At 43.3% G+C, this 21,054-nt stretch overlaps 1 protein-coding gene across 4 annotated transcripts in view; it reads left to right on the top strand.

Moving 5' to 3' along the window:
• The window catches only part of Cald1 (caldesmon 1), a 181,449-nt gene that overhangs the window by 94,344 nt on the left and 66,051 nt on the right, over positions 1–21,054 (top strand). The window contains exon 1 of one of the 4 annotated variants that reach the window (XM_027391426.2): positions 16,701–16,956. The exons of the other annotated variants lie outside the window; for them this stretch is intronic. Coding sequence (XP_027247227.1) covers positions 16,904–16,956 — 53 coding nt within the window. The 5' untranslated portion in view covers positions 16,701–16,903. Of the gene's footprint in view, positions 1–16,700; positions 16,957–21,054 lie in introns of those variants that run through there. 4 annotated transcript variants of the gene reach the window in all.

The raw sequence follows: 21,054 nt of genomic DNA, 5'->3' as shown, positions 1-21,054 counted from the left end.
CTGCTTCCTGACCCTGTGAGATGAGCAGGCAGCCTCACACCCCAACTACCACAGATAGGATCTGGTTTACTGCCTGCTGCACCTTTCCACTGTGGTAGCTTGAATTCCCCAGGCTGTGAGCCAGAATAACCCCTCTTCTTCTATGTTACTTTTGCCAAGCACTTTATTTGTGTTTATCCACAAGCAAATGAAGTTCATATGCTCATGCCCAATCTCTTCTTTGATTCCCTCACCTTTTTCTAGATTGACAGTATCTTTACCCCTGTCAATTCCTAAGTAGAGTGACCTTTCTAAACCAACTTATGCTAACCTAGTGTAATTCCTCTGGTCCTGAGCATACCCTACACTGTAGCTCAGTGAAGCACTAGAAAGCAAGGCTCTGCCTAATCAGCTCCTGTTCAGTCACGACACTAGAACTCTTGGGATAAAGGAATTGAAATTCTTAAGAGCCTGACATGCTGGTCCATAACTTTATTCTCATCTGAAAGAAAAATCTGGCATATAAACTGGTCAAAAATCCTTAAAACACTAGTGAATTTTATTCACAGTTCTACATATATATGATGTGTATAAGGAACCAAGGCTGAGCCATGTGGGGAAAGGCAGAATACTGTAGTGTTTAGGTATTCAGATGCCAAAGTCCAACGGGCCAGCTAGCTACTGCTATTTATCTTGAAAAACTATGCCAGGGTCCCTCGCTCTTCTGCCTTTAACAATAAGTGGGAATAATGAAGTCTCTCACAGCCATTGCAAGCTTACTTATCCATGTTGAGAAACCAGCACAATGACCGACATAGATGTTCAGTGTTACTAAAATTGTATCGATGCGCTGATCCAAAGTCATGGTTTTCGGAATTTGAATTTTGTGGCTTTGCTAACCGCACCCTCACAGAAAACTTCTTTCTTTCCATGGTCTTGGTGTCTGTGGTCTTGATGCCCATGGTCTTGGTGTCCACTGAGATGTAACCGGGGGGGGGGGGGGGGGGGAACTAAGCCTTTTGGCTGTCCGCGTCTAAGCTTACTATACGAGAATTTCAAACCCATATGCTGTAGCTGTGGTTAATTTTCAAATGCATTCGTGATATACACTTTATTTTCAATGTAATATCCATCACATAGCTCAGGAAGTCACTTTACAAATTCAGCTCAGCAAAAATTGCTCTTAAGCAGAAATAAGCACCAGCCAAAAACTTCATTTAATTTTTGGAAAAAGGAAACTGTTATTTGTTTACAATCAGCCATGTGCCAGGTTCTGGATGACAGACCTCAGACGCATCGTCTCCATTGATTGTCAAAGCAACCCCAGACTTCAGGTAGTGTTCTCTGGGTCTGAAAGTTCAAATACCATTTCCGTATCATTCATCAGGGGGTGCAGTTCTGCCTGCCCAGCCCAAAGTTTAGAACCTTCCTCCGTAACAAATGTGGCAGTGGTATTTTCATGTTTTGACTGATTATCTTGACTAAAGGTCCATCACCGCTCCATCATTGCTCAATAAATTTCTCATTCCAGACACTTGTGTACTGACAGGCTGAATGAACTGTTCTTCAAGGTCTCTTGGACAAGCCACTTGCCTGTATAGACACAGCCATTGCCTTCCTTGCCCCCCTCAAAAAAAAAAAAAAACCCTCCTATGTGATTGCCATGTCACAGAAAACAGAAACAGAGGAGGTGAGCTTGCTTCCCCCAAACTAACCAAGGCTTTTGGTGATCTTAAAATGTCACTGTTTCTCAATTTGATTGTGCTCAGAACAGACTCTGTCGCATCACTCACAAAAGCATCAAGCCATCCTTGGCCTTGTGGACCATCTATCTGCTACAGTGGGGTGTTACAATTTCATTAGGAGGCCGCAGATTATTTGGAGACTCTGACAAACACTATGGACCATGCTCCAAGAGAAATGCATATCTGCACTCACAAATCAAGGCAGCTTACTTTTCCTGGTATTGTAGACATCTGTTGTTGGACCTCCTGGTCCTATCAACTCAAGGCCAAGAACCTATGGTCTATGAAAACTTCATTTTACCTGTGAAAAGAAACTTGAGCTTAAGGAGATTGCGCCCTTCAAGATCTAGCCTGTCTAAACTGGCACCTTGATTTTTCTGTCTGTCAGAGGCTGTTGCTCAGGAAAATGGGGCATACATTGGGGAAGAATTTACACTAATTTATTTCATATAGCCTTTTTTACATTTAAAAACAACTTATGGATACTTCTAAATAAAATTATGTTAGGTCATATTATAATGAGTAAAAAAAAAATAATAAGGTAAGATAGGTGCTGGGTAAATGGCTCAGTGGTTAGGAGCACTTGATTTCGTTCCCAGCATGCACGTCAGGTGACTCACAGCCACCCATAACTCCAGTTCCAGGGGCTCTGATGCCCTCTTCTGACCACCAAAAGAATTGCAGACAGGTTGTGTTCATACAGACAAGCAGACACAACACATACATGTGCGCGCGCGCGCGCGCGCGCGCGTACGTGCGCGCACGCGCGCACACACACACACACACACACACACACACACACACACACACACACAAATAAATACATAATTTTGTTAAGGTAAGAGGATTGGCCAAATGGGGACAGCCAGCTGCTAGGAACTGGGAATCAAGCTTGAGTCAAGAAGAGGTAAAAGAAAAAGAGTTTGCCATTGGAACTCTCTTTTCACCAATTTTAAAGTTGGTTGCTTGGCATGATTTCTTTAAACAGTCCTCCATTGTAGAACTAAGTTGTCAGAGTGCTCTGTCCTTCCCAGTTTCACTATAACAGTCAAACCTGCCAAAGGGCTTGTTTCTCTAAATATGTAACTTTATCGTTCATCTCTGTTGTTACTGTCTTTGGAGAAAGGCAGAGCTAATGGGGGACAGAGACAGACGCCATCCAGAGAGCAGGAATATAATTGCATGGACTCAGGTTCAAATCCTGGCAAGGTTACCAAGTTTAAGTTCACCCATCCTCCATGACCCCATGTTACCACCTGGAAAACAGCTTCCTGATACTCTTCTGCCACTGTGTCACGGATATAACAGTGCACCTGACATAGAGTACACAGTCAGCATTTACTGTTACTGTTTTCTCCATAGACTACATGAGTATCTTCCAGGAAACTCAATCAATTGACAGTTGTCCTCTGGGGTGTCACTAAACCAGGCACTGGCCCTTTGGTGTTAGCCTAGGATCTAATTGCTACTTGGTTGAAGTCTCTTTTAGCTTGCTTGACAGTAGTTAGAGAACCATATATATGAAAGAGAATGTACCTCTTTGCTAAGAGTCTTTACATTTTTCAATGGTTTGAATTCAAGGCAATAGTAAATGATAGTATGGTCCCTAACACGTCAAGGCTTTATCTCCAGTAATTATTAATCTCTATGTTTATTTTCATATATTCTTTATATGTTTCAAATGATTTTTGCCTTATGAAATCACAATTTACTTTTTACATTATATAATTTGTGGCTTCAATACAGTCAAAGCAACAATTAGAAGTTTCTCAGCAGCAACTATATATATATATATATATATATATATACTAATAATGAAAGTTATGTGTCTGATTTTTACAAAAGCTTTGAATCATTTTATTCCCAGTAATTTTTTTTTACCTATTTTAATTATGAAAAAGTTGACATCTACAAAATAATAGGACCTGATACAGATAGAGGTTCTAACCCATTGGAATGCATCCCCTATGAACTCTTCACTTCAGAGTTAGCACATTTACAAGTCCTCTGAATCCCCTGAAGGCTCCTCTCCCATGCCTTCCTTTGACTGCTCTACTCAGGTAGGCAGCCAGGGTCCTGAATAATCCACTAAGTTAAAGCAGCATTCTGAATGAGGTCACTTGACTTTAAGTGATGGCTTTGAGAGAGAGCCTTGTTGTGAGCCATTCAAAAGATTGCCTCTAGACTCTCAGGTAAAGGTCTTAATGACTGCCCCCTTGCTTGAGAGGGTTTGGCCATTGGCCTTTCTGAAGGCATAGGGGCAACAAAAAAGTCATGAAGACTATCAAGTTCTTTTTTCTTTGCTCTTGTGGGTTTTGCTGTTGTTGCCCCTCCCCCCATCCCAATCTCCCCTCCCCACCGCTTTTAACTATCAGGTTTTTATATCATGCCTATCACTTTGAATTTTCTCACTGACCAGTACATCTGAGAGCTCTCCTCTTGTGACTGTCACTTGGCCAGGTAGAATTAGCAGTCAGAAATGGCTGTAGAATATTCTAGAATGTTCATTAGGGGAACTCTCACTCAACTGCTTGAGAGTGTTCTGGGAAGGTTCTTGACCTTATCATCTCTGAAGTCCAGAACAGTGCTGCAAGACAGACCCGTGGGGCTTGAAACCCTAGTGAGCTGGGAGGATGCAGCTGTGTGGGTGGATTCCCATTCATCTGGGAAGAAGGTGAAAGAGCCATGAGCACACTGTGTGAGTAACACCAGATCCCAGTTCTGGCTGGATGTACCGTGAGCAGTGTTCTTTGGCAGTCTTAGAGGTGTGATTTAGCTTGTCATAACTCTGCATTCATTCAGACACCTCTGGTCTTGAGTTCTTCATTATTTATAGCAGGACTGTAGGAAAGTGTAACTTGGAACTGTGTGTAAATAAAGGATTTGATTAACATGTGAAATATGTAAGCTACATTCCAAAGCAATGTTTCTAAATGTGGGAGAACACATCCTGGTGCATGTTATAAGATAACTCTAAAAACATTCAGTTTTATTGAAAAGCTGTCTTCCTGGTCAGAAGTCATTTTCCCTTGGTTCCTTTCTTTCAACACACACCTGAGGCTTCTGAAGTCTGGTGAAAGTTACCAGATATACTTGCATATTTTCCAAGGCAGTATTTCCATTAAATCTTGTCATTTATCCTGGCCTCTTCTTCCAGATAGTCTAGATTAGTGAAGTCTCTGATATTACATTTAAAGTTAGTACTGAATAACTAAGTTTAAAATACAGGAGTCTAGTTTCCGTCTCAATACCTCCCTACCTTACATACAGTTCCTTTGTTGGAATAAAAATCTTGGTAAAGTACACAGCAGCCACTATAAATAGCACAGTAAGCCTGTGCATTCAGGAGACTCTCCAGAGAATATATTTTAAACCCACATTGTTTAGAATAGGAAAATTTTTCTGGTGTTCATATTTTCCATTGTGGGTGACATAGATTGTCCCATGTCACCCATCTTCCCTGGCTCCCATCTTCCTGTGCCACTTAGGAATCCAACTAGTAGATTCTAGGAGATCACTCGATATGTACTTCTGATCTTTCTATGGGTGCCCAGGACTCTACAAATACAGCCTCTGAGAACTCGGAGTGGAGTCTGCAACTGGGTAATAAAAGAGGTCTTTCTTTCTAGAGATGGATGCTCTGGTGCTCCTGCTTAGAATAACCACAGCCAACTGCATGCTAGACTCCCACAGAAAACCTTGTGCCTAGGCAGGTCTTTCTGGGGGAACTGAAGAGACTAATAAGGAAAATAACTGAGCAGGAAGTGAGTGAGCACACAAGCAACATGAGATGAGAAGTTATCATGCTGGTTCCAAGACCAGGGCATCATCAGGTCTAATTACACGGCACCTTTCCCGAGGCACTACTGGCAACTCTAGTGAACCTCTGCCCACTCCTTCCTTGAACAGTTCCTCTGTTTCTACAATCAAAGCTGTTGTGTAAACCTTTATTTTTTTTAAGTGGGGGCCCCACGTGGGGAGATGTAATGTTTTCTCTTTATTTCTCTTTCCTTGATGAATAAGAAAGGGACTACTATTGAGGGGACTCAACTTTTTTTTTTTTGAATGGTGATATAGACAGAGTTGACATAAGCTTTTAGTAGCTTTCAAACCTCCTGTCTTACCATGAAAGCTAACTATACTAATTAAATGTATTTTCTCTGAGCCAGTATCTGCATGGTGTATCTTGGCTACTTGGGGACTGTCATCACTACAGCTGCTTGGTGGCTTCCTAACTAAACAAAATGGAGATTTTGTAAAATTAAAGACTGCAGCAGGGTGGAAATTCACAAAACTTTTAGCTCCTCACATCATGGGCCCCTAGACAACAATGGCATCATTACAGCACTATGGCAGAACTGAGCTAAGGAGTATAAGGGGCCAGTTTCCCATGAGAACTGTCTCAGGATTACTGACAAGGACTGATTCCAGTGTTCAACTGGTCATCGGGTCAGAAATGAACGCACTGTTGCTTGCAATCTCTGAGAAGGGACCGGAGGTCCAAACAGTTGGACACAGACTTAGGAAGCAACAATCCAAAAAACAGCCAGCAGCTGTGTGTACCTGTTAGCCTTAAGCACAGAACTCATGTTCTCCAACTCTTACTAAAGAAAGGAACTTTTAGTTACCAGGAATAACTCCAGTGCCAAGGGATCTGATGCCCTCTTCTGGCCTCTGTAAGTACCTGCACCCACCTATATGTACATAGTCAGACATATGTGCATACACATAACCAAAATGTGTTGATATATGTTATATATGTATATATAAAACGTTTAGGTCAAGGATGACGGAAAAGAGAGTGGACATAGCTTTAGAAGATCCGAGTTTTCTCATTTACACAGTTAATACTTTTTTGAGTAGCTGATGATGTGAAAAAAAAAAATACTATCCAAAGTGTAAATGGTACCATATGACCCAGCTATTTCTCCCCAGTGCTGAACTACCTGAAGAATGTCATACCCTCCCATAGACATTTTTGCACACCTGTGTTTATTTACTGTTTTATTTCCTACAGCAAAAAGATTGGAATAAACCTAATTGTCCATTAACAGATGGATGGATAATAAAAACTACATATACAATGCAGTACTATCCACTATAAAGAAAAAATGAAACCACAAAACTTTCAGGAAAATGAGTGGTGTTAGAATGTTATATTACAGAGGTCACACAATCTGAGGGGGGGGCAAGGAAAATGCAGATTCTCTATATGTGGGATCTAGCCAATAATATATGTTCATATGTAAACAAATTACACATGGGTGCAAAGTAACGTGGAGAAAAGACAACAAGAAAGCCTAAGTATTGGGGATGAGGAAGGACTGGATACAGACAATGGGTATGAGTTATGAAAGATGGTATAAAGATATTTTTTCTTTCTTTTCTTTTTTCGTTCTGTCATAGATTTTTTGTTTTCAGTGGTGGGTAGTGGGTAGAGTTATTTGATGAAGAAAATATGAAATCCAGTGTAAAATGCCACAGCTTCCATTCTGAATGGCTACAATAACTGTATAGAAGAAGTTCACTGAGTTATTTAGTTTTAGGTCTGGTTAATTGCAACATGTGGTGATTTTTTTTTTTTGCAACTTTTTTTTTGATGAGAGGTTTTTTGGTTGTTTTGGTGTTTTGTTTTGTTTTAAGGGTACAGAGTGATACAGGCAGACATGCGTTGTGCTGAAGAGCCCTGATGATCCATGGTCATCTGATTCCTGTCTGTTTAACTGTGTGGAGATTTGCAGACCGTGTTCTGGCCATGTACTGTGTTTAAAGCCAACTAGTACTTCTCAGCCTGCTTCCTTCATCCATCTCAATGGCCCTCAGGCATTCCAGGTTGGGAGCAGAGAAACTGCTATCAAATGTCACTCACCCCACCCCCCAGCTTGTTACTTCTCCAAAGAGTTTAGGACCCAAAAGCCATTTTATCTTCCCTTCCCTGAAGTTTGGAATGGAGGAACAAATTTAAAAGAGTTGAAACGGCAGGGATGTAATGTTGCTATTCACAGTTACTCGTCTGGCTTTGCTTCTGAGCAGGCGGCAGCAGTAAAGACGGTTTGTGCTTACCCATACATCGAATCTCCTGCCTCGGCTCTTGTAACTGGGAGTTATCTGTCATCTTGAAGGTCCAGACACACACAGAGGGACTGCTTTCTCCCTTTGGGACTCATATGACACTTTAAATGCATGCGAATTATTACTGACAATTTTGTATTTGCTAGGTCTCAAAGAAACCCAGAACACGCTGTGCTGGTGCACACCTTTAATCCCAGGCAGAGGCAGACAGACCTCTGTGAGTTCCAGGCTAGCCTACAGATGAGTGCCAGGACAGCCCAGGCTGGAGAGAGAGAGAGAGAGAAGAGAGAGAGAGAGAGAGAGAGAGAGAGAGAGAGAGAGAAACCCAGGACAAATGGTTAACTGAAGGTGCCTATTTAACATATCAAATCAGACTCTGGCTGCTAGTCTCCCTCAGTCCCAACTGAGCTTCCCTTCCCTTCCCCCAGCTCCCTATATAACCCAGCCAGTTTGTTCCTTTTGGTCTCTTGGTCTCTTGATCCCCTCTTTTTTCTCTTCTGCTCTCCCTCTCCCCCACTCCCTCCTCTCATGGTCCAGTTCAGTCTGGTCGCTTCCAGATACCTCTGGCTGTGCTCTCCCTGATATCTACAATAAGCCTTCTCCTCAACCATACCTGCAAGCAGTCATGTCTTCCTTTTTTCATTCAGTATTCATGTTTATCCATAGACCAAATAGAAAATAGACCCTAGACCACAAACTATACCTCCCCCAAGGCTAGCACATGACACTGAACCAATACAAATTGTATTTGTGTCTGTGTCCAGGAAGAACGCTAAGTTACTTAAGGAGAGGCAGAAACGTTAGCAACCTTTGGCGTCTCCTCCGAGGGGCAACCATCAGGATGTTTCCTGAAGTTCCGTCACTCCCAGATGAGTCTTCCAGCCACTGGATTTGAATTCTTTTCCTCTGGATGTATGGGGAAACGGGCAGCACTGAATCCTCGGATTATTGTTGGACTTTTGTATCATATAATTTTGACCATTTTCACTCAGTTAGTTGCATTGTGGGAGCAAATGATAAGAATAAGGAAGACTCTGTTTCCTTGTTTGGCTCTAGCACTTGAGCCCTGAGTATTATTTGCAATTGGTATCTGCATTGTAAAATCAGATAATCATCAAATTGCAGGGTTCAGACCCAAGCCTCGGGAGTCCAACCTTGAGCAAACTGTATAATCAAAGCTTTCTCTAATGAAAGCCCAAGCATGCGGCTGAGAGCAGTAGAGTGCTTCAGCTAATCCCAGGAGAATGGGAAGAAGCAGTTGATGAATGACCTCATACTAGTATTTACCAGCTCTTTCTGAAACAGAGGATGTCTAACATGCCAGTCGGCTGGCTCTCTGGTTTAGACTCTAAGTGGTGCATTGTTTTCTAGTGTTGAGAAATTATGATGGACCAAGAAAGAAGAGAACAAGAGGAAAAAGCAATACACTTAAAACTTAAACATTAAGTTGTTTGGATTTCATTTTTAGTAAGGATTTTTTTTTACTTGTTTTCATAAATAGTTCTGTTTGTACTAAGGGGGAGGGGTGTGGCTAAACTGAGTTTCTTTGTTACAAAAGCAGACCTGGTTTAATTCTTTAACACCAAATCTGCAATTCAAGTTAATGAGCTGGAACATTAAGCGTTGTGAGCCTAAAAGCCTCAGAATTGTGTCTGTTAATTTTTAATTTCATTTTTGATTCTTGGGTCTGCTGGGAAAAGAGTCAGAAGGAAAGATAATTTGGAGGTGTCCTAGGAAGGCTGGGGACTCTGCAATGCCCCTGAGAATCTCGGGTTACTTCAGCCCTCTCTACTTTGAACCATATTTTAGAAAGCTGTGTTCACATGTCACTGGCTCTCAAATCTAAAGTTTAGTGCATGCTTTGAAAAGGTATCATCCCTTTTATTTTCTTTAAATTAAAAAGCTTAGCCGGGCGTTGGTGGCCCATGCCTTTAATCCCAGCATTCGGGAGGCAGGGGCAGGCGGATCTCTGTGAGTTCGAGACCAGCCTGGTCTACAAGAGCTAGTTCCAAGACAGCCTCCAAAGCCACAGAGAAACCCTGTCTTGAAAAACCAAAAAGAAAAAAAAAAAAAAGAAAAAAAAAAGCTTTCCATGTGAGTTCTGTTTTATAAATGAGAAAAAAAATGCATAGGGTCTGGAGAGATGGCTCAGCAGTTAAAAGTGTGTCCTGCTCTTACATAGGTCCCTCCCTTTCATTCTTAGCACCCACACTGGGCAGCTGATAACTGCCTCTAACTCCAGGTTCAGGGATCCAACACCCTTTTTCTGGCTGCTACAGGCATCACAGTCCCATGTGCTCACATCCTCTTATACACATAACTAAAATTAAAATGCAGTCTATAAAAGTAAACCAATAAAGGAACAAAGAAAGAACTCATTTGCTTTTCCTGCTTTAATAATAGTAAGAGTTTGATTTTATTGCTGAGTAATTCGAAGTAAAATTGCACCCTAACATTGAAAATCTTCCTTCCTCTAGTCCATTTCTAATCTCCTGCTGTGGGGTGCCCCAAGAAAGGCACCTGGAAATTCTGCAAAGGAGAGTTTTTGATGAATCCAACATGTAAGGTTCAAACAACACTAATAGCCCAGCCTGAAGCGAGTAGAATTCAGTTATAATTTAGCAAATCTAACGAAACAGGGGGTGAGAAAGAACTACCAAGCTCAAAGCCAGGGCTGGCACTGGGCAGGCCAGGATAACAGATGAGACAGACTTTGAATCCCAGGACTGTCTCATTCTGGTAACATTAGAAGGCGTCACTTGCTGTGAGAGGCTTGTGTCCCCTTTGCATGGGGTGATGTATTCTTTGGGTGCATGTTTGTCCCTGTTCTGATTCCGTATTGAAGAAGTCTTTGGGCAGCTTCCTGGCATTATGGGTTGGGAAACAGGAGACGACTAGTCAGCGAATGAGCACGGCCGGCACTGAAGAGCTAGATCATTTCTTCTGTCTTTGGTACTGCCAATGTGATGCATATGGTCATCTCCCTCATGTGCCATCAGCCCTCCTTCCTGAGACCTGTGCACTCTGCAACTCCTAGGATTCAGTTCCTGAAGCAGAAGAGTTTCTAGGTTCCATAAAATGCCAGCCCGTGGCCAACTGGCCTTCTTGATGCAGTGACTAATTTTGTTCCTCTTCAACCTGGGGAGCAAGTATTGAATACTTATCCTCTATCTGCTGGATACTTGATGCCGTTCTAAGCGGTATCAGGTGCAGAAAACTGTTAGGATATATCTCTGAAAGAAAGGGAGTTATTTGGTAAGAAAGAGTATGTGGAGAGGGTGAATACATAAGCAAGGTTGCATATAGGTACACATTTATTTCTAAAGGTGTCATGATCATATATTGACCATATGGTATGATACTATAAAATAGGACAGCACCTAACACATATAACAACACATACACTTAAATTAAATGTCATTCACAGTGAATGAATAATGACCACAGCAACCATAGTATTCAAAACACACAGTAGTCTATTTCTCTAGTAACAAACTTTAATCCAGGTCTGATTTCCATAAAAAGAAATCAATGTTTTTCAAGACCTTATATAGTGTCAGTGGAAAAAAATCTGGATTTGATTAGAGGCTATAAAAGTCATGTGTAAATTTAATATCCAGATGTATAAACTGGCCACCAGAAAAAGCATTTGTGGTTATGGAAATTTATCTAGATACTTTGAATAAAAGTAGTCCATACCAATAATGCTGTGGCTTCTTCATAGACATGACCCCCACCTGCACTATAATATGTCCTTACCAGCCTTGTTATTAGGTCACGATTTCTCTCGCCATTTAGTTGCATCTATATACAATAAATCTATAATCCACAACATATCACTATGACTTAGAATCAATTTCCTGTGTATGAAGTCTTATATACTCTCCTTTCCTAGATCATACAAAAGTAGATGGCTGTGTCACGATGATGATAATGATGATGATTTTCACCTGGACCAGAACCAGGGCTTTGTAACAACCATTCATTTGAGAGGCTAGTTTGGGCCCTACCATTTCCAAGCACTGTTTCAAAAGATGGGTTTCAAACGAAGGGTGGGGATGCTAGAGGCACTTTCTTGTTTAGTGTGTGCATTCGAGTGTTCTTACACACCATGTGTTGAGGTTAGAGAACAGCTGTGAGAGCTGGTTCTCTCCTTCCATTGCACTTTGGATTCCAGGGATGGAACTCAGGTTGTCAGGTGACAGGCACGTTTATCCACTGAGCCATCTGTCCAGACCAGTAGTCCTTTTTAAGACAGAACTTTTCTCTCAAAGCAGGAAAGAATGAGACAGGGGAAGGGAGAATTGAAGGGAAATTATGCTTAATGTGCAATATATACCTGCAAGGAAATTTAAAAAAAAAAAAGAAATAAACCTTCAACTAAAAAGAAAATAATGTGGCTGGTTAAAACCTTAAGACAACAACAAACCACCTGAGTGAGAAAATTCAAGTAATTGGTGCAAAAGAGTTTGAACGGAAACTAGGGGAGCCTTGAAGCAAGTTAACATGAAAGGCTGGTTCATAAGCTGCCATGTAAGTATTTCTCAAGTGTATGCAAAAGAAGCAGTCCCAAGCCTCCCACTCTTTCCTATGGAGGTCACCAATTACAAAGAAACAAAGCCCAACCTGGGAAGACTTCACAGAGGAGAGAGCCAGATATGGGTTCTTCAAAGACAGCTGGTACTCAGAGAAGAGGTGGCTGAGGAGCAGCTGTTCTGTGATTGTAGGGGGTGGCCAGGAAATTATCCTGTTTCAACCTCTAGCTCTACACTCTGGTGGTGCTCTTGGTGACCCTGTGGAGTGGGACAAGAGATAGGTACCCAAAAGGAGAAAGAGATTAGCTTTGGAAAAAGTTACAGGAAGCCAGCAGATCTGGGAGAAGAGCTACGGCTGAGTGGGGAGGATGAAGGTGTTGTCTGAGGGAATCCCAAGGGCACTAAGTTCTTGAAACAAGTCTCTGAAGTTATGTTACCTATACTGTGCACGCTTGCTGCACTAGTTTTAACTCATGCTATCTTGTCTAACCAGCATAAGATGTGAATTAGAAGGTAAAGAATTCTGACAGTTGTTATTCTTGTCTCCTCGATAGACTCTGCTCATAGATTGAATAGAGTCATTTTAAATAATATGACTCTTGGTACCTCTTGCTTCTGCAGGACATCTGTCTTACCTGCAATTCAAAACAAAAGTCCCTCTGTTCTCAGGAGTCTATGATGGCTGCTTCACACAAGCTCTTGGATACCATGCTGGACTACTGTGAACCCTCACTATGGATCCTATTGATCCTCCTTGCTTCCCTCTTCCAGAGAGTCACCTGCAAAGGAGTCTCCATTACCACAGAGCCCACCTATAGCTCTAGACAAAACGCTGGATCTCATGCCCTGAGATCAATGCAACCTTTGGAGAGAGGCCCTGAGTTCTTAGTCCTCCTTAATTCTAAAACCATCCAAGATTTCTGTACAAACTGAGCAGATCTCTCTCTCTCTCTCTCTCTCTCTCTCTCTCTCTCTCTCTCTCTCTCTCCTCTCTCTCTCTCTCTCTCTGTGTGTGTGTGTGTGTGTGTGTGTGTGTGTGTGTGTGTTATGTGCATTAAGGCAATGGACATAGCACTCCCACATACCTTTTTTCCCCAGGGAATGCTTCAACGTTGAAACTGTTCTTAAACATCCATTGCAGACTAGGAAGTCTGGAACAGATCATGTGGCCGAGCTCCTAACTCCATGAAGTAAAGTGATTTTTTAAATCATATTTTATTAATAAAGGACCACCCTGTGGTGGGAGCTGCTCCTTTCGACCACGCTGACCTCCATCAAACCTTCCCAGCCCAGAGTCTCTTTGATGAACTATTAAATAGAGTGTGCAGAAATGAAAGGGGCTCTGAGGGATCTGAAGATTCCTTTGCTCTAGTTGGAGTCCTGACATGTCATCTTGTATGTGACACCTACTGTCTTGCTGAACGATGATGACTGGCAGGGTTGATGGTAGAGATGGATGGTCAGCCTTACCAGTGCTGTAAGCTGGGCCCTCTCTGCCGACTGCCGAAACAGATGTGCCTGCACAGAACATGTGCCCACCCCCTCAACTGGTTCCAAATCTTAGCCCCTGCCACCCCAGCCACTGACTGTCTGGTGACCACACCATCCCTGCTTTGAGTTTCTTCTTCTTCTTCTTCTTCTTCTTCTTCTTCTTCTTCTTCTTCTTCTTCTTCTTCTTCTTCTTCTTCTTTTTTTTTTTTTTTTTTGAGACAGGGTTTCTCTGTGGCTTTGGAGGCTGTCCTGGAACTAGCTCTTGTAGACCAGGCTGGTCTCAAACTCACAGAGATCCGCCTGCCTCTGCCTCCCGAGTGCTGGGATTAAAGGCATGCACCACCAATGCCCGGCTTCCTGCTTTGAGTTTCTAACCGTCTTGTCTTTTCTGCCTCACTCTGCCTTTCGTCTGCCCATCATTGGCTTCTGTGCTCTTTTTGTTCCTTGCTGGTCTTTTATCCAGGTTCAAGACTCTCTTTTCTCTTCACTATTCCCATTTCTATGCCTCATGCATGATACGTAACGTGATTGACAACAGTGAGTTTCACCATTGGGTACTTAAGACAACAGATGGACTCTCCCTTGGGTTAAAAGCAGGAAGCCAGCTTGAGAGTATTCACACGGCTTTCATTTCCCTGTCTCTACAACTGCATGAATAATTGGGCGGATGTTCCTTCTCCAGTTTTTCACTAGCAGACCTTCAGCACATGAATGCTGGTGCCTGAGCAAAAGAATGGCTACATTCTAGCTTCCCAACCCCCATTAACAGTAAAGCGAGAGAGACAGAGACAGACAGAGAGACAGAGACTATTAGCTTGTAAAAATCACATTTGTTGTTGTTGTTGTTGTTTAACTCTGTAGGCTACTGCAAAACTATACTTGCCACTCCACAGACCTGGAGTGTGTAAGAATGAGAGGTCAAGAGGTAAAGTTTATTCCCAAGATTAAATGAGCCTTCTATGCAAATAGACTAGTTTTCTGTGTCACTGCTGTGACAAATAGCTACAGGTGTGTTGGCTTTAAGCTCGGCAGACCCACTATCCTCAGGCCTATAGACATCTGACACAGATCCCAGTAGGCTAAATCTAGGTGTTGGCTCACAGCATTCCTTCTGGAGGCTGCAGGGGAGAATCCATTTCCTGCCCCTGCATGTGCCCAGAGGCTATCACATTCCTGGGCTTTTGCCCTCCTTCCTCCAAAGCCAGCATCCTGCTCCTGTCTTCCCCTTCTCCCACAGTCCTTGCTCCCTGTGAGCTCAGGCAGAAAACCCTCTCTATTTTTAAGCCCCGTGTGATTAGATTGAACACCCTTCGATATGCCAGAGTAAACATCCCCGTTTTCCACACCCACATCTGTAAACTAACTTTGTAAGATGCAAACATGAAAGATAACATATTGTCAGGTTCTGGAGATTAGAGAGAGGGGTGTGGACATCAGTGCAGGGGGCAATCTGTTCTGCCTATGACAGCAAGTCACTGAATTCTCTAAGCAGCACAAGAGAATAAATGAACAAATTAGGTAGGAAGGAGAGCCAAAGACTCCCCAATACACATTGACACCCCAGCTCTGGAGAGAGAATGGGACAAGACTGTGATGCAGGTCATCTCATGTAAAGGTAGACACATCTCACACTTTTTAGAGTGTTCATCTGTTGACTGATAATACGCATACTCAACAAAATACATGTATCGAAGTAATTTGACATTTACTGAGCACTTACCAGTTGTGGCACTGATGACAACATAGGGGTTAATCAGGAAAGCATTGGCTGACTGGTTGGAATGAGGGGGAGATTTAGCTTAATTGAATTAAAACTTCAGTGCGTTGAGCATGGGGAAAGTTGGGTAGCTCTGCTCTCTAGTCCTGAGTGGGTTTTTAAAAGCTCTGTTTGCCAGTGCCCTTGTCTGTGTGGGGCATGAAGCTGTCCATCAGAGATCTCTTTCACTCTGTGCAAAGCCCCTCAAGGACAATTGCCTCTGCTATTTCCCCCAAAGAGTAAATGAACCCCGTGGGGCAGGGGCCTGAGTTGTTCAACCCCAGTGCCTTCCACGGCTATCAGAGATGAGAAAATGTATGCATACTACAAGCCAAGGTGGGGGTGTCATCTCCAGATACAGTCAACACCACCCCCTCCTCAGAGGCTGGAATTTGGCAGCTTTCCAAGCTGTCAGTGACCAGCCTCCTTTGCCAGGCGTGGTGATGAGATCACCATCAGAGTGCCACCGATGCCGCCAAAGGGCCTGCTGTTCTGGCATGCTCCCAGGCTGACTACTGCCCTCCTCTTTCAGGAGAGTGCAAACACAGGACACCCTGTAAGGTTCAGCCCATCACTGAGCAAGACCCTGGCTCTTCTTCCTCCTTTGTGTGTGGCTTCATTTTTCTGTCATGCATCTTTTCCTGGATAAAAGGGACCAGGGGGGTTTCTCAGATTTGATTTCTCAGTGGGAACTGTTTGCTTTGGAAGCCACCTACACCAATGCTAATTGAGAACAGAGCTCAGAACGAGGGCCTGAGAACGGCGGCGCTGGATGAACTTTTTGGTGGGCTGATTTCTGTTCATCTTGTCAGAACTGGGCTGTGAGTACATGTCGTAATAGCAGGACCCACTGTTTCCCAAAGGCGGCACAAAGCAGCAAGTTTTCTCCCTTTGACTTGCTACCTACCACAAATCAGTTATTTATTCCTAAGAGTTAAGCATATAAAGTCTTCATTAAGAAAGCTCCCAGTCATCCTGGCCCCTACAGGCCAGCAATTTAGAGTCTGCAATTCTCCAAGCACGCTGCACCCTCCAGGTCTAAACTGAATGGGCTTCTATTAGGGAGATTACAGTAAAAAATAACAATCGGCTCTCAGATGATCCCGTGTGGAGGGGAAGGGTGGGGAGGAGTAGATTTGGCTGAGGACAAGCCCAGACTTTCGTCACAGGGACAGACCCAAGTGTTAACACAAAGGGAAGACAGGAGCATCCTGCACAGGCATTCCGGCCACAGATAATATGGCCTGTGCTCTGGCCCAGCCCACACTGTGACCTCCAGGCCAGGTCTCCTACCTCAGCCACTCGCACTCGGACCAGCTACGGACATGCTTAGCGGATCCGGGTCCCAGGGAAGGCGCTGCCTGGCCACACTCTCTCAGTGAGTTTTGCCCTTAGCTTCTTCCACTTTCTTTTCTTTCTTTCACTTTTTTCCCCCCTCTCCAACAAAAGAATTCTTTTTTAAATTGTGGGAGTGGGGGAAAGAGAGACTGAGGAGAGAGAAAGAGAACACGAGGAAGGCGGGGAGTGTGTAAAAACTTTGTAATTTCAACTATGGGAGTTTGGAGTGACCGGTTTCTGGTTTTCTTCATTTCCATCTTCGTGGTGCCTTAGCAGGGGGTTTACCTAGGAAACCTGGGTTTCTCTCTTCCAAATACAGGCCACAGGGCATTGTGCTGCTGGAGATCTGCTGTTAATTTAGACCTGAGCCCTCTGCCTCAGAGTCATCATTTGCAGAACTCAGAGATTTCACTAAGCCGTGGTTGCCCAATCCCTAAAGTAAACAGCCCAGAGCCCTCAGCACACTGACCATCTGACTGGGCTAGAGCAAGGCCCAGAACATATGCTATTGATCAGGGGATGGTTCGGATAACAGGGGGCTCTGAGGCTTGAGGATTATGAAATCCTGGAATGTGAAAGCGAGAAGGGGCCTCTAGGATCCTTCGGGTGATGCTGTCTTTCTACAGACTTGGAGCCCAGGGGGATAACTCAGCTTACCAAAGCCAGACAACAGTCCACAGAGAAGCAGCACCCCAGAGCCAATGCCCTTCTCACACGGGTGTCTATGAGTTTAGAAAACCCCACTGGGTCTTAGGAAAAGGGAGTAAGGGCCTCCAGATGGCCTTTCGATGAGTTATCCCCATTGCTGAGATTTTTGGCCTCCATTCAGGACGCAGTCACTGTTCCTGTTGCCCCAGTATTTGTGCAACTGTTGATCAAATAAATAGAAGAGCTTGGTGGGTTCTAAAAAACAAGACCCCCGCACCCACAACATTTGCAGGTTTCTTGGCTAACTGGTTTGTGTAAGTTGTACGTTTGGATGGGAGAGCTCAGAGGGACCTGGGATGTTGTCTATACAGTTCAGTGCTTGTTAAACTTAAAAAGAAATTTATCTTTTAAGGAGTCATATTATGTAACAACCCTGTTCCCGGCAAAGTGAGTTTGATCTGAAGCCCTGAATCCCCATTACACTGTCCCAGCACAGCCCATTGGGCATCTCTACCCCACTCTCCTTCCTGCCTCCATCCCAGGCCCAGCTGTCTCTCCTAAAGCTTCCTTGGAACCCTCGGGCTCCCTAGAAGGCTCAGGAACCACCCATCTTCCTGATGCCTTGATTTCAGATGATAAAACGAAGGCGAAGGCGCATGGAGGTAAAGGCCTCGCCCAGATCCCACAAGTGGTCGGCAGCCCGCCCGCCTGCCTGCCTGCCTGGAATGCTATGGAAAGGCCTCTTCCTCCCTTCCCTCCCCACCACTCTCCCTTTCACACCTGGTCCTGGCTCTCACCCTCCTCCCCCCCCCCCCAGCCAGCATGCCTGGGGTGCTAGCAATTTACTTTCTCCATGATTTTCTCTCTTCTACTCGGTCACTTCCTGACTTCCTGGCCTTGCTTGCACCTGGATGATGGAGATTTCCGCCCATCTGGTTCATGGCCTCAGTCTCTGTTCATCCATCTTCGACTGTGAGACTACGAGAGCCCACTTTCCTTAATACAGCAAAGTTTTCCTTCTCATTGTGAGCGCCCCTGCTCCGGCCAAATTAGACTGCTTGTTGCCTCCCAAGCCAGCACTTATAGGCCGCCCCCATCTTGTCATGTGTTTGCTGCCCCTCTCCTTAAGCATCCCTGAACCCTCAGTTCTCTCCACTCTAATAACCTGTGCTCATCCTCCTGTTATTAACCTGGTATAAAGGTAGTGGACAACATGTCTGCAATTCATTTGATGATAGGAACTGCTTTGAATCTTCAGCATCTAGGATGGTGCTGATACTGGTTTACACACTCACAGAGAGAGAGAGAGAGAGAGAGAGAGAGAGAGAGAGAGAGAGAGAGAGATTCATAAATAAACATAGTAAGGTTTTCATTATTAAAGAAATCCAGGTCGCTTACCATAAGTCTCCACTTTTTGTTTCCATCATTTGAGTGTCTACATGACCTCTGGACATTTTGCGTTGTAAGAATTATTGGGCTAAATGCTAAAGCAGGTGCTCAACCAAATGAACTAGAAACTCCTGCACATCTCTATCAGGTAATTTATCTCAGTTTCATCAACTATGGTGTAAGATTAGCATCGTTTTGTTGCTAAGGGGTGCATTAAAACTCCTGAACACCAAGAACTACGCAAGGGCCATGGCATTTTCTGGAGCAGGTGTGAATGGCTAGCCAGTTCTTCAGATTCTGAGCTGTGTTTAACTTGTCCCAGTGAAGCCTAGTGACAGATTCTGTCTGTCTCATCTCTGCATCTCCTTTGCTGCTTTTTCCCAAAATTCATGAAATTTACTTGAGTTAAGATTTGGGGTTTCACAGAAATATTTACTTTAGTCCAATAATAGTTGTATTTCTTATTGACTTTCAGGATGAAAGATCAAAGTTTGATTTTCATGTGACAAATGTGGACAGACATACTTAAAGCTACAGAACCAGGGAAATTGTGTAGTTCATCCTACTGTTCTCTGAGGGAAATAATTTGAAAACAGCAGTGTGTAATGTGGTAAATGAATGGCATAGTTTTATAAGACTTTTTAGGAATGACAGAACAAAATTGCACCCAGAAATGTCATTGTCAATAGTCCTGGGGGGCTGGAGAGCTGGATGCTCTCCCAGGGGACCCAGGTTTAATTCCCAGCACTCACACGACAGCTCACTGCAGTCTGTAGCTCCATTTCCAGGCGATTCAAAGTCCTCTCCTCTTATGAGCACCAGGAACACACATAAGTGCACAGACCTACTGGTAGGCCTAACAGCTATATACATTAAAAAGTAAATAGAGAAATAAAAAGTATTGGAATGCCTATTTCATTCAGTGTTTCCTGGGAATACAACACTTTGATTTTCCAATAGTGAGGCTTTCCTAATAATAACAGAAACTATTTCTTTACTCGCTTATAAACATGTAACATTTTGATTTTCTAATAGTGTGGCTTTCCTAATAATAACAGAAACTATTTCTTTACTCACTTATAAACAACATTATAGGACATTTAAAATAATTTCCAATTTCTGGGCGCTATCATCATCAGCGCCATTCTTTGACATGCTGTAAAACAGTGATGCCCATCCCAAAAATGTGCCCTCTACCACTCTGAGTTACTTTTATTGCCTTTTCTAGTAGCTGGTGGTCCACTTGCTTCCATGCCCCAGTCTGCTCTGCAGTAGCCCAGGGTATTGGGAAACCTTAGGTTAGAGTAACCAGAGTGAAGGTTAACAGTCCAATGACAGTGGCCTTTTTTATAAAGAAAGGGCAGGTATAATTTGTGATTGTTACTCTGTATTACAAACTGAATTTTAATACATATATGTGTGAGCATCATATTATATATATCACATGATATATATAATATGCATTATATATATATATATATATATATATATATATATCTCTTAGCGTTTAAAAACTTATTTGGTGTGTGCATGCGTGTGTGTGTGTGTGTGTGTGTGTGTGTGTGTGTGTGTGTGTGTAAGTACAGGTGTATACATGGAGGTCAAAGCACAATCTTTGGGAGTCAGTTTTCTCCTTCCACCTTGCTGACGAAGGTTCCTCTTGTTTCCATTGCCCTGTGCACTCCAGGCTAGCTGACCTGTGCACTTCCAGCCTATTCTATCTCTAAGTCTCATCTTGCCATAGGAGTGCCATGATTTCAGATGTGAGTCATCACATCTAGTCTTCTATGGGTTCCAGTGACCAGATTCAGGTCCTCTGCCTTGTATGACAGGCACTTTGGCTAGCTGAGCCATCTCTCCAGCCCCAAAGACAGGTTTTAAGCGGTTGAGTTTTCAGGACCTCTTCCTGTGGTGCAGAGTAAAATGACAACCATTGATGAAGCATAGGAAAGAAGGGTGTAAAATGGATAATTTTTGCTTTGCAGGTCTTGATCACTCAGTTGTCTGTGTCTGAAATGGGGTTGTGGGGTTCCTGTAAGCCATCATGGAGACACTCTTGATTCTCTGCATGTCTCTATCCTGGAAATGGCCAGTTCACAGT

Source organism: Cricetulus griseus (assembly GCF_003668045.3).
Source record: "Cricetulus griseus strain 17A/GY chromosome 1 unlocalized genomic scaffold, alternate assembly CriGri-PICRH-1.0 chr1_0, whole genome shotgun sequence".
NCBI lineage: Eukaryota > Metazoa > Chordata > Mammalia > Rodentia > Cricetidae > Cricetulus > Cricetulus griseus.
Note: the sequence above shows the minus strand (reverse complement) of the source record. Positions and strands in the feature narration are given on the sequence as shown.